This window comes from Diadema antillarum, unplaced genomic scaffold, assembly GCF_040938485.1.
Source record: "Diadema antillarum isolate AM-2024a unplaced genomic scaffold, OU_Dant_1.0 scf00000226, whole genome shotgun sequence".
Lineage (NCBI taxonomy): Eukaryota > Metazoa > Echinodermata > Echinoidea > Diadematoida > Diadematidae > Diadema > Diadema antillarum.
In genome coordinates this window covers 652158-676888 of record NW_027271115.1, presented here as the reverse complement: position 1 = coordinate 676888, position 24731 = coordinate 652158, and the positions used below count along the sequence as shown (strand labels likewise).

The following is a 24731-nucleotide window of genomic DNA, read 5'->3' as shown; positions in this document are numbered from 1 at the left end:
TCAAGGATTCATAGTCGGTTAATATCTTGTGTATATTAGATCAGACAAACCTGTCGCACACATCACACTTCATTACTCCTGAAGCGGAGAGGAAACAGTCACTGTGTATGTAGATTGTAGCATGCAGAATTCAGCATACAGTGAGATACCACTTTATGCATGTGCTTGCAGGAGAGGGTGTGACCAATTCTTTGGCAGATTAGCAGATGTTTCCACTACATAACATATATGGATGGTAGGAATCCATAGAAAGCTTGTCATTGGAAATGAGGGTAAAGTCCTCTTCCCTCCATCCCCTTCTACTGTATGTCTGCAAGATGTGTGCACTTGCAGACCCACATATACAAATACACATTTACATATTTTCTTTTCAAGACATTGCAAATACCTATAGGGTCACCACGGTCTGTATTCTTAAAAGCATGTATTCATGTACTTGTACCATCCCATGGATGTCTGTTTTATCTAGAAAATTCTGTGGCCCTAAACATTTTGTTAGAATGGGGTTTGCCTGTATCTTATCTTACAAATCATGCCTATTAAAAACTATGTGAAGTAGGCTTCGTGAATGTAATAGCTATAAAACTTGAAACTGTGTCATTACCATACTGGTTCTACATTCATGCATTTTGATTAGTTATGATTCTCTTTTACACAATGTAACAATACTATATTTGAGACAAACATCATACACAAATAAACTCTATGATAAAATCTGATTTCATATTACCAAGATCATTACAGAATATATGTAATATAGATATTTGACTTTCTAGGATATAGTGAAAAAGCACCGCTACTGATAATGTGTTCTTATAATGTGATACAGCTCTGATTTCAAATCTATACATGTGAATAATCATCTCTTGGCATCTTTCCTCTCTCCCCCTCTATCTCCCTCTCTTCCCTCTCTCTCATTCTCTTCCATCTCTCTTTCCCAACAATACTTTGTAATACAACAGATTTGATCTTTGACATGTTATAAAACATGTGATCATAATAGAAGCTCTTACAGCTCCCTTTCTTGTCAACATCTAAAGCATCTGATATGATGGCAATTCTCCATGAGGAGCATGTGTTCGGGGGTTCTGTAATGAATGTGCCATGGAGTATGCAAGTTGGTTAGACTGGGAGATCATATAGGGTGTCTGGTGGGGGACTGTGTATGTGAGAGGACCAGCATGCTCAGGATGCACCGGTAACTGGTATCGCTGCTGAAGGGCCTGGGGCTCCTCAAAGTTTTCTTGGATGGCGCTGATGGCGCAGATGACCGACTGGTCATCTTTGTGGGTGTGGAGGTGCATACGGAGCTGGTGGGAATCCTGGAATGTACGATTACAGCGATTGCAAGTGTGAGCGGAGTGAGAAGCCAAGTGATACAGTGCTGGGCACTGGTGCGTGTGAAGAAGCTCCAGAGTGGGAAATGCCAAGTGGCATCGCTCACAGGCCATAGGGTTCTTCTTGATCTGTGATTGCGAAACTGGAGGGGAGCCCTCAAGTTGCTGGTGAACAGTTACAGGGATCTCAGGTTCAGAGACATGAGGGGCATGTACAGCTGGTTTCCGTTCAGGCACTCTTGCAGCGATGCTGTTGATATCACTGGAAGCTGCAGAATTTGCTGTGGCAGTTACAACAGCAGCTGCTGACTTTTTACCTCCACCTCTGGGCTTCCTCACTCTGTCAGGGTTGTGGCACCTAGAAATATGTAGACGCAGGTGGTAGGTGTCTCGAAACGGCTTCTGGCAATGCTCACAATTGAAGGGCTTCTGCAGACCATGCACATACTGGTGGGATCTCATGTTATGAGGATGCTTGAATGCTCTACCACAGATCTCACATATATATGGTTGCTCATCAGAATGTGTGCGCATGTGCCCTCGAAGTGCTGTGTGGTGGGAGAATAACTTGCCACATTCTTTGCATTCATGGGGTTTTTCTCCTGTGTGGACTCTGTTGTGCATCCTCAAGTTGTCCATACGCTTGAATGTCTTGCCACATACATCACACATGTAGCGGCGCTCGACTGTGTGGCGTGTTTTGTGCCTTTCCAGTACCGCTTCAGTTCTGAACTTCTTGTTGCAGATGTCACATTGGAAAGGTCTTACAGACGGCTCCCGTTTCTCCTTTGCTTTTTTTTCATGAGTCTTCCTATGAATGCGCATGTGATCAATTCGTCTAAATCGTTTGTCACACAGATCACAACCATATGGCTTTTCATCTGAGTGTGATATCTGGTGTCGACGTAGGTGTCCACTGCGAGTAAACTTCTTTCCACACTTATCACACTCATATGGACGCAGCCCAGTGTGGCAGAAGAGGTGACGAGTGAGGGCATACAGAGTTTTAAATCCTTTACCACATTCAAGGCAACTATGAATTTTCTCTTCATCTTGTTGGCACTCATGGCACTCGAGTAGACTTTCCTCTGGAAAGATATCACCACATTTCTTGCACTGGTGCTGCCCATGTACATTGTGGCTCAGCTTGTGCTTGATTAGAGTAGTGTGTTTGGGGAAGGACATTTCACACATACTGCAGGAGTAGGCTTTCTCAGCAGCAGACTCCTGATGAGACTCGAGGTGAATGCGATACTCTTTGACGTCCTTGAAGCGCTCTCCACATTTCTTGCAATGAAACTTTTTCTCTGTGTGCGTTCGCCTATGCCTTGCCAGGTGATCTGAACGGCCAAAGGTCTTCTTGCAGATGTCACATTCATACTTCCTGTCTTGTGTGTGGATCTTAACATGTCTCATGAGCTTTTCCATCTTGTTGAAAGATTTCCCACACACTCCACAGGTCACCTCCTCAGCACTAGGGTTCTTCATCACTTGTGCAGCCAGCACAACAGCATTTTGGAGTACTGGCTCTGGCCCAGGCTTGCTCATGACCTTCTCAGCTTCTGAAGATGGTCCTGCTGTCTGCCCTGGATCTTCAAAGAACACTGGAGGTGGTTTGTACACACAAAACATCTTGTGCTGCTCAAAAATCTGGGAGTGATGGAACACATTCCCACACATGTCACAGATGTGTAGTTTACTCTCTCTGCAAGCACGGTGCTGTGTTTCCCTGGGTTCAAGATTCTTGATTTTCTTATTGGGGTAAGGTGTATCATGGCCCCATGCAATGGTACCCTTTGCTCCTTCATCTTCGCTACAATCACTTGTTAGTGCTGCACTGAATCTTTTCACAGTAGTTCTCTTTGGTCTGGTACATTTTCTACGTGAGGGCCCTGGCTCCTCTAGAGCGACAGACTGACTGCTTGCTCCATTTTGTATCCTCCTCCTGCTTACCTGCACCTGGGTCTTGCGCTGATGTCTGGAAATTCTACGCAGTGGTTTTGGTACTGACATAACAGCCTGATTTTGGGAGTTGTTGGTACAGGCATGTTGATCAAGCTCTGTCATGTTGTTGAATCTAATACCACACAAGTGGCAAAAGAAGGCATTGTTGTCTGATTTGGTAACACCGCCAGTGCTGTCACAACTACCGCTTCCTGTACGACTCAACCTTCTGACAGGAAGTTTGCCTCTACTAATGGCTCTACCCCGTCCTCTGCCTCGTCCCCTGCCCCGCCCACGGCCATGTCCTCCTCGTAACATGCCCACATGGGAACGTATGTGATGTTGGAGATGATCATTACGAATAAAGCGTTTGCCACATTGAGTACAGCCATAAGGTCGTATCCCAGAGTGTGTGAGCTGATGCCTTTTTAAGTGGTCACGTCGATTAAAGACTTTATTGCATACATCACACTTGTGGGTATTTGGTCTTGAATGAATTAACATGTGACGGGTAAGCCTGCTCCCTGATGTGAAGACCTTGCCACATACATCGCATGCTCTTTCTTCATTTTCACCAATGACATAGCCTTTCAACTTTGGCTGCATCTGCACTGGCATCTTAGTGACATTTGCTGGATCAATGCATTTGTGATGTCCAAAAATCTCAACATTTGGATATTTTCTGCCACAAGTTCCACATGGGATTGGTTCACATTCCTCATTTTTGAAGTGTGTGTTGCGATGAAAGTTGAGATTATCTGGCCTGGTAAAGGTTTTTTCACATATGTCACAGGAATAGGGTTTAACTCCAGAGTGAATTAGACAATGGCGCTCCATGTGGCTTTGCCTCCTAAATCTTTTTCCACATGATTCACATTTGTAAGGCCTTTCTATCGTATGGATTTGGACATGTAGTTGCAGTCCATTCAAAGATCCACAAAAGATTCCGCATACTTTGCAACTGAAAAGTCTCTTTTTTTCTTGCTCTGTAGCAGGTGGGTTAGTAATGGGAGTCATGTTTGTATCATTTACAGGATTTTGCAGTGCTTGCTGAGAATCAATATCAGTGTTTGATACTGATGGTGGTTCTGTGGCTTCATGAATGCCAGCATTTGCAGAATCAGTGATTTCTGGGAGTTTGTTTCCATCACTGCTCTTGACATGAATGTTAGTTGATGTATCTTCCAGATGCTGAGGCAAGTTTGTGGTGTGTTGCATTTCCTTAAACACGCCCACTGAATGGTTCTGTGGAAACTTTGGCGACAGCCCAACAGCTTCAAGAGGCTGTGGGACAGTTCTTATGGATGCTTCAGGCGTAAGTGCAGTTGGCAAGGATGCTGAGATAGGATGTGAAGTCGGGGTAGAGTTGAAATGGTGGCTGCCTGAAATGGAAGGGTTGTCTCCTTTTGGCATAAGAGAGACTTTGCTATCATCACAGTCATCACCTGGAAAGCACTGATGCTGATTCAAAGTGATGAGATTATTGAAACAACGCTTGCACACATGGCAAAAATATGTGTCGGTGCTGCTGGTCCGGGCCTCCTGGTCTTCAAAGGACATGGAGAGGTCTTCTTTGGATGTGCCTTCTACAGAATGATCCTTGCCATTTGGAAACTGAGCAAAGTGACTGGCAGTGCCAACCAACAGGTGTGAATCTGGAATATGGGTTTGGTAATGTTCCTTTAACTGCTCCGGTGTTCCAAAGAATGCAGTGCATTTATTGCATCTATACAAGGAATTCCCGGTGTGTGTCAAAATATGTCTATTAAGGTGACTTGTAGTACCAAAGGACTTGCCACACATTTCACAACTAAATGGCTTCAGACCAAGGTGACCCAACTTGTGACGTTTTAAGTGGCTCATGCAGGTGAAAGCCTTTTCACACTGGTCACACTGATGAGGTTTTGGTTGATTGTGCAAGCGCCTGTGACGTGTCAGCTTCTGCTTGGTGGGGAATTTCTTGACACAAAGATCACAAGGGTGTATCTCTCCAGTGTCCTCCATAGTTAGAGGCTTTCTCTTCTGTCTAGGATGTGGCTGTCCTGTATTGCACTTATGACTGTTCAAATTGTCAACACGGCTGAAGGTCTTGCCACACTTGTCACACATATAGGGCTTGTTGGCTGCGTGGGTCAGCTTGTGCCGTTTGAGGTGTTCCATTCGTCCAAAGCGCTTTCCACACTGATCACACTGATGTGCTTTGAATGGGTTGTGAACCACCTTGTGGCGAGACAGGTGTTTGGCCAAGCTGAATACCTTCCCACAAACCTCACACATGAAGCTCTCACCTTGCTCTGAGCACTGATGGGTGATGAGGCTTTCATCAGTTGTCAGCTTCTTACCACATTCTTTGCATCGAGGGAGTGAGCTTGTGAAACGCTTCAGACACCCCTCACACAGAGGAACAACTCCGGGCTGCACTTCTTCTGCCGGCAGGAACAAGGTGAGGCAGCTACCGCATTTCACAAGGCCACCACTACTTCTGAACACACTCTGTGGGACCCCATCTGTCAGTGCTTCATGGACAGTTTTACCTCGTCCCTCAGTCAGCTGCCCATTCTGCTGAGTGTTCCCTGTCATCTCCTCTTGCTTGCCGTGGAACTGGTTTCCTCCACCTGCAAAGGTTGCATAGGATGCTCCTCCAGGTATTTCATGCCTTGCTCCATGTGCAGTCCCCTTTATGATGTTCTGCTGATACAGTGAACTTCCTTGATCTGCCTGCATTCCAATATTTGCTGTGAATATAAACATGCAAAAACAAACAAACGAAAAGAATGAGGCTCCTTTCAGACTAAAGCAAATAAAGTGCTATGTTTAGGTGATCCAGTTGCCTCCCCTTCCTCATTTGTTCAATTGATATCAGTATGGCAACCTTTGACCTTTGAATGATAACATATTACACTCTTTATTGTCTGATTACTTGTACTCTTCCCAACAAACTACATTGCAACTTGGCATTCTTAGCTGAAGTTTTGGCTGAAATATTTGATTTTAGCTGAAGTTCAGTGATCTTTGACCTTTAGCCTTTATGGACTTTGTCAAAAGTCTAACAAGCATATCTATATCTTTCATAGCAGTCCTGAGTCATTTATAATATGAGAAGCTCTGAGATACAGACAGACAGATGGTGGACAGACAGATGGAGAACCCCTAAACATAATGCATTTAGTACTCTTCAGGACAGAGGCATACAAACCAAAAAGCATTAAACAGTCAACTTCGGATACCTCAAATTCGTCGGGACTGAACAAAATGGTTCGACGAACGCGAAATTCGAGGTACGCGTACGTCGAATTTTCTTCGACTTATCCGACGTTTATCAATGTTCAACATGGTATCTGTTATAGTACCTACCGATTGTTTGCATGCTTGTCAATTGGAATTGAATCGACTTTTATATGAATGAATTGAATGAAGATCGGAATTTGAAATCATAATTTCAGAAATAAAGATTTTGCTGGCCCGATCGCGTCACCAAAAAAAGTCGGATGTTTGCCTTTACTTTTGAAAATAAAGAGCAGTAACAATCGGCTCCATAAGATGCTAAAATAAATGTCAGATGTTTGCTTTTAAGTTTGGAAATGAATAACGGTAATACTCGACTTGGTAAGGTACTAAAATAAATGTCGGAGTTTGCTTATACTTTTGGAAATGAAAAACGATAAGACTCAGCTCCGTATGGTGCTAAAACTCATGTCAGATATTTGATTTTGCGTTCGGAAATGAGTAAGGATAACATGAATAAAAAATGAATAACGGTAATATTCTGCTTCGTACGATGCAAAAACAAATAACCGACTGTTGCTTTTACATTTGGAAATGATTAACGGTATTAATCCGCTCAGTTAGATGCTGAAACAAATGGCAGATGTTTGCTTTCACATTTGGAAATGGATAAGGATAGCATTCAGCCCCGTAAGATGCTAAAATGAATGTCCATTGTTTGCTTTTACATTTAAAAATGATTAACGGTAATATTCGGCTCCGTAAGGTGATAACAGACTAATAAATGTTGGATGATTGCTTTTACAATAAGAAATGAATAACAGTAACTTTCGGCTCTTTACAATGCTAAACCAAATGACGGATGCTTACAAATGTCAGCAAATGCTCCCATTTTCTCATTTCAAACGTAAGTTTTGACCTCCTAAATATATAGGCATCAACTTTTATAATAGTCTCTATGCCTATTTGCTAAATCTTAAAACACAGAATAAGATGATTGAATTTTCTATTCATTTGTTTCAGACATGGGCATCTGTATCACTTCAATAATGCTTGATATTAATTTTTCTATGTTTAGTAGGGCCGATTTAGTTTTTCTAATGTTTTTCTTGATTTTTTTTGTGTGTCACCAGAAGAATAAATGAAACAAACTTTGTGAAAGGCACACACAAAAAAAAAAAAATAAAGGCACTACGCAGGAGATTGATGTTTGGACAGTGGACCATGATTAATGCCAGAGATATAACTGTCAACACCTAAGCAGGTGCGCCACGACGGTTAAGAAATCTATGCGCACGGTATGACTATCACGATCAAGAATTAGAACACAGTGGTTAAAGAAAAGAAGATGATGGGGGCAGAGCGTAGTGCTATCGTAAGAACTCCGTTGGCATGGGTGCTATGTGCATACCATGTACGTATGTAGGTAGGTGTTGGGGATTTTTCTTGTCAGCTGTGTACCGGGTATTTCTTTGGGCGCGCGATTGTTCTGGTCTCATAATATTTACAGTCGAGTGTGAAAAGATTTGTGACATGTCTCCGCTGTTCACGCGCGCTTAATCAGAGATGCTGGGTGATGTTTGCAATTTCGATTCGGGGTACATGCTGGGAAAAACAATAAGTTAATTAAGATCGGGACAGTCGATTTCCCTTCGAGGTAACCGAACTTCGAGTTATTTTTTTCGAGATACGCGAATTTTAACACACGGAAACTCCATAGGAACAATCGGGACTTTCATTTTGCCCCCGAGGTAAGTGATATTCGGCTTATCTGACGTCGAGGTATCCGAAGTTGACTGTACCTCTTTAGCTTTTCAGAAATTGACAATGTGTCAAGATACAACACATTAGTCATAAACTTGAGCCCCACTTAAGAGTACTTGTACCTATTAAAGCAGGTTAAATCCCACACAAGGATATATTACATTTGTCCTGAATGAAACTCTAGTTTGGTCCATTCTCACCATGTCCATGTATGGTAGACTGAGCATGAGGGTTTCCCTGGCAATCCTGAATATTGGTCACTGCTTCTGCCATATGAGTACTTTGTTCTGGGTTGCTCCTCTGGTGACCAATGGCATTGAAGGGTGATATCTCTGGGGCTGGATGATGAGGTGGCTGATGATTTGTAGTGAAAGATTGCGGGGGAGGAGAGGGTGATGTGGGTGAGTCTTGTGTTGTCCCCATCACTTCTTCATATGCTGGGGAAAAGGAAAAACAACAACAAATAGGAAGTCAGTCAAAGCAGAGCTCAGCTTGGTGGACACTAGAAATTGAGCAGCACAAATGCACACTCGATACTTTGCTGTTGTGATAAAAATCTTTTTTTCATTTCTTTAATTAATGGTATCATTCCCAGGTCCAAAGAGTCATTGATACAGCATCTTCATCAAAATAAAATCTATTGTGACACTACCAAGGGTCAAAGTGTTAGTTTGAAACAAATTTTGTAAATTTAACACTTTCTTATCTTACTGGAACACAGATCACTGTCCATATTAATCACTAATGATCATTCCTTAGCCCTTGACTAATTTGTTCATATTGCATGCTTCTGCCTTCTTCCATCACCAATGCACTAAGTCTGTAGATGTGCAGATGAGTGATTTGACAGTACAGTAAACTCGTCTAGTTAAAGCTGAAATTCCCTGGATCAAAGCCCCCATAAATCATGATTTTCCCCATGCATTCACATGTAAAAAACAAAACAAAACAAAACAAAAAAACATTGTGGCTTTGTCAAAGTTACAGGGTTATATATCGCATGAGTCAAAGAAACAGTCCAGTCCCTTTCATTTGAAATTCGTGAGAATTGCATGAGTCGAAGTGGTTGAGTTTTCCAGTAAATACCATTATAACACAAGCTTGCGTCACACGAAACCACGCTCTACATACATTACTCCAATGCCCTCTCCTTATTTTCTTCACATGTATGTGTGTGTTTTGACTCAGTGTGTCCAGTTAGTTCGAATTGGAAGCCAAAGTTTTGCATATTTTTTTTTAAAGCATTATGATTTATTTTACACGGCTGCTAAGGAAGCAAGCACACACAGGACCAACAGCTGCAAGGAGTGTACACTCCTGTGTCACAATGTACAGTGATGATCATAGATAAAGCTGCAGCATAAGAACTGGAGTGTATTTGGTATCAATGCTTTCCCTGGCATCTGCATGCATATTATAATTCTGTGCTTTTAATCATAGAAACAACCCCTTCAGATGGCTGTAGTGATCGCCGGTGGATTATGACTGGCTAGTTGTAAATGACACACGCACACACACACACACACAGACACACATGCACAGATCAACACATGAATTCATTTGTGCTAGCTATCAGTTTTGGTTGGTTTTTTTTTTTCAGTATATTAGCACATCATATTTTCAAGTAATATCTAATCAATAAATCAAAGAAAGTTTATATACATTCATGGACAATTTCTCTGTTAACAGCAACATACACCAGAAACATGCCTAAACATCTATCAATATACACATAATGCAATTATGACTTAAATAAAAACAAACAAACATAAAATTTATGTGAGACAAAAGAGTTTTGCTTTGAGTTGAAGCACTTTCTCCAGTCCTGAGGACTTTGACTGAACTGCGAAGTTTACGGTAGGTTTCACATCACCCTGCACAAGTATCTTTGATAGTTCCATGTTGTGAGGCACTCACCTTTCTGAATGACAGATGAACTATCTGTTATTGTCTCTTGACTTCTCTCCCTCCCTTCTGCTATCCTATCATCAAGGAAGTCTGGACCTGATTCTGGCACCGTTTCCCCCGCCATTGAACGTACAAATGCTGGATAAAAAGTGAGCACAAGATTGTACAACTGTGTGTCAACAAGGCTTTGAAAACAGAGTCCCAAGTTAACAAGAAATATTCGTCACCGTGGAACACTGTTTTGCTCTCTCTCTCTCTCTCCCTCTCTCTCTCTCTCTCTCTCTCTCTCTCTCTCTCTTTAATGGCATTATCCAAGAATATGGGTTTGCATTATGCATAATACATGTTTCATCCAATGCATTATTGTGCCTACCATGCCAACAACCACTTGTCTACAGCATTTCTGGTTACTATTCTGATTACTGTAAAAGTGGATATTTTCGCGGGAGTCATATTTCGCGCTCGGCTAGGTTAGATGAATTTCGCGTGTTTTTAATTGCGCGGAATTGGGACATTAATTACTGGAACGTATTGCATGCAAAAATTTTTGCGTGCTTTCATTTTCGCACTAGCTTCTGGAAGCGCGAAAAGTGCGAAAATTTCCGCTTTTACAGTAGTGGCAATAATTTCCAGTTACATTTGTGATTTTTCTTTTAAACAGGGCTGTGACAAGAGAGTAAAATGTTGTGATGGCAATTGATCTCAGACCTTCTCTTTTCTAAAAGCAGGATGTAGAGTAAGAGTGGTGATCACATGGATTATTCATCAGTAGATCAATGCTTTTCAAAACAAACCTGCTCATAAAGTGTCTTTTGCAGTTTTGATATGTAATCAAACCTCTCCTTGCAAAACTACTCATGAAGATTTTTATCATCATAATTTCTCATGACACATGCGGCTATAAAGCTTACTAGCCTTTAAGATTTAGTTTAAACTCACCTTCTCTTACAATGGAGTTGTCATTATTCTGAGTTGTAAGGTCTGGTTGTGATTCAGTTGAAATTTGAGGCATATCTGTGAGTATGGGCGGTCGGTGAGCAATCAGGGCTGGCTCAGCTGACGCAGGCCTCTGATACACTGAAATGAATACAAACAAGATAATTACAGAGATAATCAGAGCTCAGTATACTGTAAAACCTGAAATGTTTGCCTGCAGTTTAATTTCGCAAATTTTGCAAGAACAAGATTAATGAAATTACAAGAGAGCCGGGGTCTCGCGCTCACCTGAGTATTGCAAGTTCACCTTCCATGCATTCTAACATGGGAAGCTTGTGGTGAGGGGTAGCTTTGAGAGCTGGAGGCATGGTGTCCATTTGCATATCTATATTCCATTACACTGGTAAAAATACCTGCCAAGTACACTGTACTTTATAGAATGTTGGATTATGCAGTTTGAAAAAAAAAAAGACTTAAAGCCCTATCACTTTGATTCTAGAGAAAAATATTATTGAATAATCAGTAATGTAGGAGGTTTGGAACCCCTGGGGCAGCCCTGGATCTGTAGTGAACAAACTTAGAACTATAGTCATCAATGTACAAACTCAAAGTTTGTACAAACCAATTTTATCATTCCAAATCCCAGCCTATCTGCCCCTGTGCACTCTCAAGCACTCGCACGCACATTCACCACCATCACACATCAGAGTTTATTTTCCCCTGCTATCTTCGCAGCAGAATTTGTATTGTTTACCAATTTACCTACCTACCTTTTCCTCGGGCCGGCCATCTTTTCAAGCAATGCTTACAATGGCGGCCCTCTGCATTATCATTTCTTAAACATAATATTGTTATTGTAATCCCAGCTGCATAGACATGCATACTGTAATATAATTAATTTCCTTTTATATCGTTGTTTATGCAAGTCAAATGACTCTGTTTCAAATATACTTTGTATGTTTCCCATGTTCACGATTATTCAATTTATGTATATATTGATTTGCAGAAAATAAAGTATCTATCTATCTAACTTTGCTTTATCACTTCTGGTTAAATTCATCACCCCCCCCCCCCCCCCCCCCGCGCAAAGGGCATGGTGCCCATTTGATGGGAATGAGATTCTTTCCCAAGAGGGATGCTACCTGCCAAGTTCGGTGAAAATTCATCATGGCATTTTCAAGAAAAAGGGAGAAATGTACAATTTGGGCCCCATTAGGACCCCTCCCCACCTCCCTCCCCTGGGTCCCAAGGGGGGGCACCCCTGATTCCGCCATGAACAAACTTGAAACTACAGTCATCAATGTACTAACTCATAGCATTAACTTGGCTCTATCACTTCTGGTTCTAGAGAAGATTTTTCAAGATTCCTTAATTTTGGGGGGTTTGGGCCCCTCTGGGGGCCCCCCAGGTGGGGTATGGTGCCCACTTGAACAAATTGAGATCCTATCCTCCTAGGGATGCTACCTGCCAAGTTTGGTGAAAATCAGTCCAGGGGTTCTCAAAAAGAAGATGAAAATGTAAAAAGTTTACGCACGACAGACGACACACACCGGACGCTGGACGAAGAGCGATCGCAATAGGTCACTTTTGGCTCAGGTGAGCTAAAAATGCAAGCAGAAGATCTTGTCTACACAACCAGCAGCGATGCCATGTAAAACACACACACACACACACACACACATACACACATACACAACATGACAACCTGAACCCCTCCTCCACCACTATATTCTGAACTCAATAAATTTTGGTTTTAACAAAATTGCAAAATAACACACACTATGCACGAAAAACATATTTCAAAATTTTTGATAAAGCAAAAAATAACAAATAATGTAGAAAACATACCAGTCGACACCTCAAAAAATGAACTATAGGTTATCAAAAGATTTACATTGATGGGTGTGGCTCGAGGTATCCATTCGGTAGTTGACGATTTGGGATCTGTGTCCATCACTGGAGGCTCTCCTCACTCCTCCTCCAACAGATTGGGCCCTCGCATCCACTGGTTGGTTGTGGAAGTGGGAATGGTTGTGACTGAGGGTGTGGCCATGGGAGGTCCCCACAGCAATGAGGCTTGAATTTCTTGACTCCGAAATAAGAGGAGATTCTCTGGAGTAAGCTGAAAAACAAAAGAATGCAATTTTCCGATGTTAATCATCATGGTCACAGTCACCCTCCTACACCAAAGCAGCAAATATGGAAAGAAGATGGAGAAATGATGTTGTCACCATATAACTCTCAAATAGGTTTGTATACAAAATGCAGTAAACATTATTATCACAATACATGATTTCCAGCAATAACTCATCTAGTGACAAAATTTTAAAGTCTGTGATTGAATATCATCAAAGCCTTGGAAATATTTGAAAAACAGAACATTTCTCTTTTTTGACTTCATCAAACGCTATAAATGTGACAATTTCTCTGCAAGTAAATATGAAACTAGAGCATACTCCATCGTGCAAAAGGTTGGGTAACAAAATTTTTCTTTCATTTTGGAGCTTACAGATTTGCGACTCTCTAATTGGTTTGTATATTTAACACAATCTAAAGTCTTTCAGTTTCTTTGACAATTATGAACCAGTGGCTTCCATCACACCATCCCCCCCAAAAAAACAAGGAAAAGTAGAAATTACGCGGTGCATAATATATGTCCCCGCCGGAAGTAGCATTTTGTAACAAAATGTGCAATATAGGTAAAAAATCAAGGTCAAAGGTCAAAGAAGTCAAAGGTCAAAATTCTGTGTAGAAGTTTTGAAGCCCTCACCTAGTGCCATCACATAAAGCAAATGGAATCGAAATTGGGTTAGAAATGGCGGAGTAGCATTTTATAGCCAATGTACAATATAGGTCAAAAATCAAGGTCAAAGGTCAAAGACAAAGGTCAAAATTCAGTGTAGAAGTTTTGAAGCCCTCACCTAGTGCTATCACATAAAGCAAACGGAATCGAAATCGGGTTAGAAATGGCGAAGGAGTAGCATTTTGTAGCAAAATGCACAATATAGGTCAAAAATCAAGGTCAAAGGTCAAAGAAGTCAAAGGTCAAAATTCCGTGTAGAAGTTTTGAAGCCCTCAACTAGTGCCATCATATAAAGCAAACGGAATCAAAATCGGGTTAGAAATGGCGAAGGAGTAGCATTTTGTAGCAAAATGTACAATATAGGTCAAAAATCAAGGTCAAAGGTCAAAGAAGTCAAAGGTCAAAATTCTGTGTCAGTTTTGAAGCCCTCACCTAGTGCCATCACATAAAGCAAACGGAATCGAAATCGGGTTAGAAGTGGCGAAGGAGTAGCATTTTGTAGCAAAATGTACAATATAGGTCAAAGGTCAAGGTCAAAGGTCACAACTGCAATTCTGTGTAGAGGTTTTAAAGCTTCCATGTAGTGCTATCATATAAAGCAAACAGAATCAAAATTGTCTCATAAATGACAGAGAAGTAGCAAATTGAACATTTTGATCACACACGGACGCACACACGGACGCACTGACGCACGGACGGACGCACAGACACACACACGTACGGAGCCCGTTTCATAGTCCCCTGCTCGAACTCGTTCGGCGGGGACAAAAAAAGAGTTCATCATCAACATACATAGGTCTACAAGACAATTTCTTAATTGTGAATTACATTAAAAGAGTTTAAGATAATTGGTGACGATTTGTGAGCGAGTCACGGGGAGAATAGGGCACACTTCATCATGCAACAAGTTGTGCCATATGATACACTTGCACAATGTACAGAAACCGAGAAACAGAGCCCAGGACAAAGTTGAGAATGGCATGCATGGATCTTGCTCTGCTCACCTTGGTGGGGGAGGCCATGCTGCTGGGCAGCAGCGATGAGATAGTTGAGGGACTGGTGACGATGACTGATGTCTGCATGGTCAGACAGCCCCTCTCTCCTGGCTCTCTCCACAAGCTCTTGGTGTGTCAGGTGGCCCACATGGGCTGTGCTGGGAAAACTGGTCCCCCTCCCAGATCCTGCATCTCCTGAATATCCTGTGTGTGTGTGTGTGTGTGTAAAATACAAACTACACATAATATCAACCAACTGTGAGAGCATGTGGCCAAACTCATCTGACACAAGCCTTGTTGCAGAGGAGCTAAACTTATCAAAAGAAGGCACAGCATGGTGCAAGTGAGTAGGTGAACACTATGAATGATTAATTATACAGTGATGTACCAGTGACCCATAGGGGCTGAATTTATTCACGATTTGTGCCATCTTCAGAGGGTTTGATGTCTTACACATGTTACAGCAAAGCAAAGGCTCTGTTATATAATGCCACCTAGAGCCAATGAGACTTGTTTACTGCAGGATTGGCCATACAGGATTAAGCAATGTTCAAGTCTACCTTCATTACAGTCACAGTCTTTTTCCCAGTGAACAAGTGTCTGTAGTACAAATGTATTACAATTCTTCAATTCTATTTGATTTCCACAGCTTCAGTGCTAGTCAGTCAGAATATAAAAACTGAAGAAACACAAGGGATATTATTGCACAATCTTGGGACAGTTCCCTGTATCAAGAAAAGATCAAGGTCAAGCTTCCTGTCAGCCATAGAAATAGGAGCAGTTGGCATTAATACTGGTACGAGAACATGCAAAGCTTGTGCTCCTGCTTCAGTGACAATCTTTATGTTTACCAGGTATATGATGGGGAAAACTGTACAGTGTAGGTACAGGGTAGGACAAAATGTAAGCAAGCCAACATCATTTACACTGTATGATGGGAGAGCCTACCATTGTAAGAGCATCCTTCTCTTATGCTCTTAAATCATAAATATTTGATAACTCACTTGTATCATCAATCATAAGAGAAATCATATGTAAGACTATTCCTACTGTACTTTTGTGTGTACCATACATGTGCATGTTTTATCCAACCCCCCCCCCCCCCCCACCAAAAAAAGAGGAAGATTTACACCTTCACAGAAATGCTGTCACTCTAACAGAAACCTCTTTAACAAAGGTCTTGAATCTGTCATAACATGCTTTGAACTGAGGCACAGAATACTTAAATGTACATCTTACTGTCAAAAAGTATATGTACATGTATGCACAGAAATTTGTTATAAGTAATGACTTGCCTCCAATCAATCCAATCAAGTCTCTGATAGTTTCATCTGGGTCCTTGTAGGCAGAGTTTGACCCAGATTGTTCCATATTTCAGCCAATCATTATCTGGAATGCAAACAAAATTGGGACACTATTATTAACAATGAACAGGCACAATTTATATTAAGTATATTGACAAGAGTAATGTTAAAAGTATAAATTGGACACCGGTGGTAGTAACACTGTGAGAAAAGCAATAACAACCAAAATGGCTAATCTGCATTCACATAAAATTAAGTCTAGTAATACGATTGACAAAAGGGTGAACTAATCAATTTTCAATAAATATTTGAGAGTGCTGATGAAAATGCACACTGTAACAGATAGTGTAACCACCCTAGAACCATCCTCTTTCCTCGAACAAGAGAGCTGGTTGGAAATGAGATAAGATGTTTACTAATCCCTCTTATCAAACACATTTCTGGTAGGTCTGTATGCCATTTATGTAGGCTAAGCAGAGATAAAAGAAGCTACTATCCAAACCATCATGTTTTAATATGCAAAAGGAATTTACTTTTTAATTCCCATAAATGCTGATAATACATCATATGAGTACAGCAATATAAAACAGAGGAGCCTAGAAACAGTCTATAGTCTTCTGTCTGATTGTGTTCAACTGCACTTGCACATCTGGTTTTTTCAACTAAAGACTTAAAATCACTTGACTAAACTGCCCGTAGACAAAAGGATTTTTCTGCACTTCATACTTCTTCATTGTCTGCAGAATATCATTGATAATTTCCTCATTGTATCTTTTTAAATATGCAGTCATTTCTGGTCTATAATGATACTACTACTACTACTAATACTATAATAATAATAATAATAACAATAATAATGATAATAATAATAATAATGATAATGATAATACATTTATATAGCACATTTTCGATAAACGTATATGTTCAAATGCTCTTTACCAGTGGATTATTGACGTTAATTAAACAGGTGAGTTTTTAGTCTATCAATCTATCTAATCATTCTTTCATGCATAACTCAATCATACATATATGTAGATTAAATCAAGACTGGAAACTACATATGATATGAACTAAACAAATAATGAAGTATGCAATGGTTGATGCCCAACAGATAACCTTCTGTTTCCTTATATCTCCAAGGACTCTTCACTGCACATAAACTTTGACTACACTTGCATACATGGATGTCACACTTCCTTTGAGACTGGAGAGTTAATTAAATGACAAGTTCACCTTATTATACTGTACATACGGATTGACAGAATGCAGCAATATTAGTGGAACACATAAAAGTTTGCGGAAAATTGGACAACTGTTCAAAAGTTATGAATTTTGAAGTTTCAGTGCCACCATTGCTGGATGAGAAGACTATCGGTAGTACAGCTTGTGATGTTACATGTTTAGATCAATAAAAAGACGATATAAAGAAAATTAAACTTATTTTGATTTTTCTTGCATAATGAAACAACACTTGACTTGCCTCTTTCAGAAGACAGAGGCAATGATATTACCCTTAGTATTAAACATACATGTACATGTACATCAGGTACACGTCGAGAGAAAGTATTTTTTCACAAGGAAATTTTGTGACATTCTCTTTACATTTTCCTTATATCATTCTACGCATGGGACATCACGAACTGTTGTAGTCTTCTCATCCAGCAGCAGTGACTGCGCAGAAACTTTAAAAATTCATAATTCATTTTAAAAGTATTGCCCAATTTTCCTCAAACTTTCACTAATGTGGTCTACTTTATTGCTGTTATTAACTTGCAATCCACATGTATATATATTAAGGTGAACTTGTCCTTTAAATGCACCACAGACTGTACAGACAAACTCAGGTCATGGACATCAGAAAGTGAAACAGGTTATTGGATCTACCTATCATCTCTCATATTTGTTGGTTGAAGTTCTGTCTTTGTCTCACAGACAAATAGGTGCAGTGACACAGACAGACCACTTGGATTACAAATCATATTCTACAAAATCTATAACCACTTATCAGATTTACTCATCATTCATACTCTTAGTAATGTGGTCACCTACAGCTGTACTAATACTTCCTTTCTACCTCTCCCTGTTCTACACACACACACACTCTCTCTCTCTCTCTCTCTCTCTATCTCTGGTTCAGTTGAATCACATACGCTGTACTCCACATCAAAGATGGCAGATACCATGTGATCAGTGAAGCTTGTACCATCCCATGAAAGATAATTCTCATAGACTAGCCAGTTTAGAAGAGACATCATCATCTCAAGAATTTCCCATTGATGTTCACATAAACTGAACCCAAACATTCTTTTTTTTTTAATGAAATAAAATGAACGATATATCCTTTGCATTAAATCACCTCAGATTTGTAAAAACTATCATAAAATGACATTTGAAAGGGTGTAGAAATAATCATTGACTAAAAAATAAATAAATAAATAAATAAAAAATCCCTGTGATAATTTAATGTACAGATCAATTTGAAAACTGTCATGATGATAATGGTATCATCCCCTCATGAAAAAGATCAGTAGGGAACCTATTTTCAGACACTGCCCCTGTTTTATGCCAGAGTGCATAACAGTATGTAAAAGGAGTATATCACCTGGCACATGTTTAGCTTTAAAGAGAAAAGAAAAACTAAAATGCAGTGCAAGACTGGGGTTGCAGGGCTAACTTATGTGAGTGCCTATAGGAGAGATTGTGACTTCCTGAAATATCACAAGTGAAACTTTAGGCCTCTGGGTGGATTGTGATATACAACTGACTGCATAGCTAAAGCCACACCTGTATTTGGTACTGTGTACCAGTATTCACGACAGAGAGGTCTTCATCCATCCTCTATTGCAGGCATACCAGTATTTCCTAATTGAATACCTACCCAGTACCTACAACTGCTGACTTGTGAAACAAGCACAGTTCATTAACCCGTTGAGGACGAGTCCCGAGTATACTCGGGCAAGCGTCTATGGGAAGTGCGTGTTGTAGCAAAATCAAACCGTCCTCAACAGGTTAAAATTACTGGATTCATGACATGCTGACGTTTGCTCCTAACACATACTGTACAAGTTGCAACTTTGTTGTTGTTGTTTTTTTTCTGCGTATTAATTTCTTCCTTCATATTTCGAAGGGCAAGCATTTTAATTGATCATGATTTTAGCTATACATCTGCTCTTGGTGTCCCAAGTTCTGGGGAAGGCTGCAGGCTGCTAGAGTAATACAATAAAGCTGATAATGATAGGTCAAAGTGGAATGAGTTCAAATTCATATCATCTTTAATTACCGGGTACTTTGTGTGCTTCTATGCTGAAAATAAAATAAAACAATGAAAAATGATTGACAGCTCCCAGAATTTTCATGATACACTGTGGTGGAACCATTTACAGTAACCATTATACAGTATGTAGTTACTTTTTTTCTATCAAGTTTTACCACGTTACTAATTAGACTGTATGAAAATAGTAATTTGAAATCTACAGCAATATGATTATCAATCATTATATATTTGTACACAAAAGGTAATATCTAGGCATCTTGCATGCAAGTATCGCATAGATGTCAACTGCTGCAATCAAGTACTGAAGTGATGTGTCCCAGTCTTTTGTTATACAAACGTGTAGCTTAGTGCTGGTTGCAAAACAAAATATTCTTGCACAAGACTCATGACAGAGGGTTGGAACCTAGTTCCAACATGGGTAGTAAACATGTTCATAGATCAAAAATTCAGAATAAGTAAGGTTGTTTAGAATCCATGGCAATGAATGGCTGTGACATCTCTCTCACTTAGGTACTCAATGGGTTACCATCTCTAGGGGGTTATTCTCCATATGTGACCGTGCATCACAAAACAAACAAAAAGTTGCAGCCCTTGATTTTACGTGAGGACTCAAAAAAAGTGAAATGGATCAACCAAGTCAATGTTGAGTTTTTCATATTTTCTGAAAGAGCTATCCTTCTTCGACATTATTCTTTTGTTTGGGATCATAACATGAATGGGAAAATGTGTTTTCAGCAGTTTTTCCACAACCCTTTTTTGGCGGAGAGTAGAATGATCAGGTATGTCTTTTACTCTCAGAGGCCCATTTTCACTTCTTGAAATCCTTTGCACACTCTTCATTTTAAAGTCTAATAACTTTTGAATGGATAATGCTACTGCTTTGAAAGTTGGCATTAATCATGGACAGAACTTGTTAATACAGCATGCTTAGTTTCAGCGTAATCTGATAATCCCTTCATTGTTGTTGCTACAGTGGTTAACATCCTGTGTTTTGTCCCTTTCATCACACAGCTAGCACGGTTTGGTAAAAACTAAGCACTTGAATAGACCCTGTACTTCAGAGCCTCTCTTCTCAGTTCACACTTTTCCAGAGTGTGTGCTATCTTTCCAGTATTTAGATAGGTTAGGGGAGTCCATTTGAGTTGAGTTATATATCATTTTAAAGCTTAAAGTCTGCTTTTTCAGGATCTGCCCCTAACTAAAAATCCATATCTGGCGACATTTTGTTGGTTTTAATGGTGCAGGGTCATTTGTGACCCGCTGCAACAAAAGGATCCGTAAGTCGGGGGAGGACAATTTTCAAAATATGACATGACATTATTCCCTTACTCTTCCACCTTAATGTCATATATAACATGACTCATAAAAGTACTCGGTTGCGGAGATATCCATGATTTTATTAGCTCATGTCAAGTGGTTTAAGAAATCAGCGTTTCGAGAAAACTGCCTTCAAAGTTTTCCTTCCGTCACTATCATGATCAAGGGGAAGCAAGACAGTTTTCACCGTTTGACAATAAAAGGTACGCTCCTAGCAACCTCCGCGATGTTCATTCAAGCTTAGCACCAGCGGTCTACGCACGACCAATCAGTAACCAGGATGCCACGCACTGACCAATGAGGTCACTCCCTCGTTGCTAGGGGCGGAGTCTAGCTGTGGCGATTAAAATCTAAATCTTTGGACACGTTTCTGTTCCGTTCAAAGTGGGAAAATCATGGCCAAGAAAAATGTTATTTTCTTGCCTTTCCTTTGATCATTTAGCTTTGAAATTTCGGTAGATGATAGAAGATACATTAGACTACAAAATTATGTCAAAAACAGAAATCCGAACGTTTTGACGGATTTTGATGATCTGACTTCAACATGATTTTCTCGGCTCACCCATCAGCGACTTAAGGATCCTTTTGTTGTAGCGGGTCACATACAATTGTATATGACGTGCTATGCACACACGTCAAAAAAACAAACAAACAAACATGAAAAACAGTATGTACAGTCTGTACCACGTAATTGTGAGAAGACACTGGAAGCAGATTTCTATTTCACTCCTCAACTAGTCCTACAAGGTCAAGCCTCACTTCTGCTCTGTCATCCTGTCCATAATCTCAGAACATGATATGCTAATACTGTTATGCTCAACTCTGTATCAGTGACATTTCTGACGTTCAGTAGATACAGTCAAACCTGTCTACAGCAGCCAACCCATGGGAGACAAAAAAAGTGGCCATTTTGTAGATAGGTGAATGCTATACACATGGTCGTTAACATGGCTTTTCTCTAGGGGGGAATTGTTTTAATTTATAATAGTTGCATACAGCAGGTGGTCACTATAGACAGATTTGACTGTATATATAGGTCTATGGCTCTGTAAACTATACCTAGCTGTTATTTTACTAGCAGATTCTACTAACCTTGTAGTGCAAACAGATACTAAAGTACTGTCAAAAGCATGTCAATAACAATTTTTCATAAATGCTCAAGCAGAACCACACACTTTAATTTACAATAGCAAGTTTGTTTTTTTTTTCCATACAATTACAAGGAGACAGGGGGTTCTACACAACTGTTAGAGAGAAAGAATAGCAGTCAGCAGCTGCAACATTCATTCCACCATTCGTCATTTAGCATTAAATCTAATATAGTTTAATATATTTCGCGGGGGTTTTATTTTCGCGAATTTCGCGAGTCGGGAGCTATTCGCGAAATTAACAACACGCGAAAATATTACCTTCCAAAATGAATCCCTTGCCTTGATGATACGAACATTTCAGTACTAGTATACCATGTCACGGCTTACCGAACAGACCATACTGGCTAAGCTTGTTTAGGCACGTCCACGTCTACTTACGAATACTGTAGAGAGCCAATCCATTATCGCAAGGGGACCACTCGTCAGAAATCTAGCGCGATGGACTTAACCACTTCAAAAATGTTGAATTCTAACTTACTAGTTCGCAGAGTTTGGCAAGTCTTTTTCATGCAGTGTATAACTAGTATCATTCTTATTTGCTAGTAAGTTGAAAATTCACACTTTCTTTGCCACTTAATATTTTCTCTGGTCCCCCAATCGCGAATTTAACCTCTCGCGAAAATGTGTGACAGCGACAATTCGCGAAAATTTATGTACGCGAAAATTATAGCGTATACAGTAGTACAGTACCGGTAGTCAACATTATCATTGCAACATTAAGAGTAGACTCTATAGAGTTCTAGATCTACAAATTGTCAATTCAAACTAAATTAGCGTCTATGGCAATTGTGCACTTTACGGCCCTATATTACATGTATGGGTGCGAGATTTTACCCTAATCGAGCAGTGCGTGCGAATTCCAGTACCCAGGCACCGCCACTTCGACAGCATGTGTTCCAGTACTGTGCTGTGTGCATGTGTGTGAGATTTCATGTTGGGATATAACTGCGAAACACAGCCCGAACACCGAACGCTAAAGGAGCACCCCGAGGTTAGTTGGGATGCAGTGCATGTATGTGTCAACGTGAGTGTGCGTAATGAAGTGCACAATTGCCGGGTCTACTACGTCCTGGTTAACATCAATTGACTCTCCTAGAATCTTATGGAAAGGCAACTTGACTTTCTGGAGCACGTATCTGTGCCACTATGGACTCATGGTCGAGTTCAAGCTCAATGTTATTGAGAAGTATCTTGTTGGCATCATTTCGAGTTTGTTGAGTTGGTATGATGGGGGGTTGTGAACCCGGACACTTTAGAAGTTGAGATTTAGATGAATTTTTCACATTGCCATTCTCACTGAAAATATTCCAATACACAATGATGAGGTTCTGAAATGATACTGAACACTTACAGGCTGTACTAACAGTTCTTCCAAAGCAAAGCGAAGAAAATCAATTTTTGTCGTAATTAGAGAACTTAACTGAAACCCTTGCAAATGTATTTTGAACGTTGTAGCCAGCCTGCGTGTATTGTCTATGTAAATGGATTAACACTGAGGTTTGTTGTTTCTGACTCAAACACGGGCACAAGTTTCACATCGCGCGTGTGATAGAATATTGCGTGCTTCTTCTGGTTGACAAATCATGAAACAAATTGCCGAATTCTGCTTTAGAGAAGTTACCTCAAAAATTGGTATAAAATATTTATTCAAAAGCCATTGTATTCTATGTCCATTTTATGGGATTTTATTGTGTTTTTTGAAGTAAATTTTTAGTCCGGTCAAGGCTACAACTTGTCCGGTCCGACCACGTATGGTCATACGTGTGAGAGAGTATTTAATAAACGTTATGTCGTTACTTGTCTTTACATACTCGGCAGCAGTTGCAAAATGCATTAAAAGTAAAACATTTGCTGATCTGATCCAAACCTAATGAATGGGACGGAATTCAGAACGGGAAGGCAGATGATTACTTTCTACACGTCTAACAATTACGGTACAAGGGCTACGAGCTTCAAGCACAAGTTTATGCCATGGCCCATGGGCGCGGGGATGGCTCAATGGCAAGCCCAAGTTTAATGGCAAGCCGTGACCGTGCCGTGTGTTAGTTGTGGGGTAGTAAGCCTACCGCTACGCACTACATGATGGGGTATTGTGGAGACATGGGCTAGCTAGGCTTAGAAAACTGCCTGCTGATCCAAATTAGCACGACAGACGTCGCAAATCTCACAGAATTGTACTACAAAACATTAAGCTGTATGTACTGTACAATTTGTTTAAAGTACTCAATGAGTTTAATTCCTCTTGTACTCACCCTGTTCGTGATATTACACATTTTTGGCGTAAATTCACGGCGTGATTTCTTGTACACAGTACGTCAACACCCCTGTGCTCGCTACGAAAAGGTTATAAGGTAGGACGCCCTCTGCTGATGGAGGTCATTTCGCTGTTTCCAGGGGCGTTGTCGAGAGTTGGTAAAGATCTGCTGATTGCAACAAAAGCAGTTGCTCACGTTTGGCGTAGATCTAGGTCATAAAGCTATTATGATACATCTTGTGATAGTTGTTTGATTTTTGTCATCCAAAAGATACCATAGTCATGCATCGGTCACTGCTAATTTCTGTACATCTTGCTTTGCCGGGTAAAATTCTTGAACATTAATTTGTTATGCATCATCCTAGCTTTTCTGTTAACAAACTTAAACTGACAAAGACCGGAAAATATCACTATATCTCTCACTCTCACGTTCGCATTCTAAAGCTGCAGCAACTTAAACGTAAAACAATGCATGATGTGAGAATTGAAACCAAGTAGTCAATACAATTATACATTTTA

General features: G+C 40.3%; 1 protein-coding gene across 1 annotated transcript; it reads right to left on the bottom strand.

The window, feature by feature from the left end:
* Window positions 1-24287, bottom strand: LOC139724734 (uncharacterized). Its single transcript, XM_071635856.1, has 8 exons — window positions 24211-24287; window positions 16208-16301; window positions 14922-15116; window positions 13009-13236; window positions 11118-11255; window positions 10188-10316; window positions 8471-8707; window positions 1-6016 (listed from the first exon to the last, which is right to left on the bottom strand). The coding sequence occupies exons 2-8, from the start codon at window positions 16281-16283 to the stop codon at window positions 1035-1037; spliced, it is 5985 nt and encodes a 1994-aa protein (XP_071491957.1). The 5' UTR covers window positions 16284-16301; window positions 24211-24287; the 3' UTR covers window positions 1-1034.
* Between the last annotated feature and the right edge of the window lie 444 nt (window positions 24288-24731).

What these genes read in the sequence shown, in the direction of transcription:
- LOC139724734 (XM_071635856.1), bottom strand. Translation starts at nt 16,283, where the DNA reads ATGGAACAATCTGGGTCAAACTCTGCCTACAAGGACCCAGATGAAACT. An exon ending in CTTGATTGGATTGATTGGAG is followed by an intron (nt 15,117 to 16,207) that starts GCAAGTCATTAC and finishes ACACACACACAG; the next exon opens with GATATTCAGGAGATGCAGGA. An exon ending in TTCATCTGTCATTCAGAAAG is followed by an intron (nt 8,708 to 10,187) that starts GTGAGTGCCTCA and finishes CCTTTTCCCCAG; the next exon opens with CATATGAAGAAGTGATGGGG.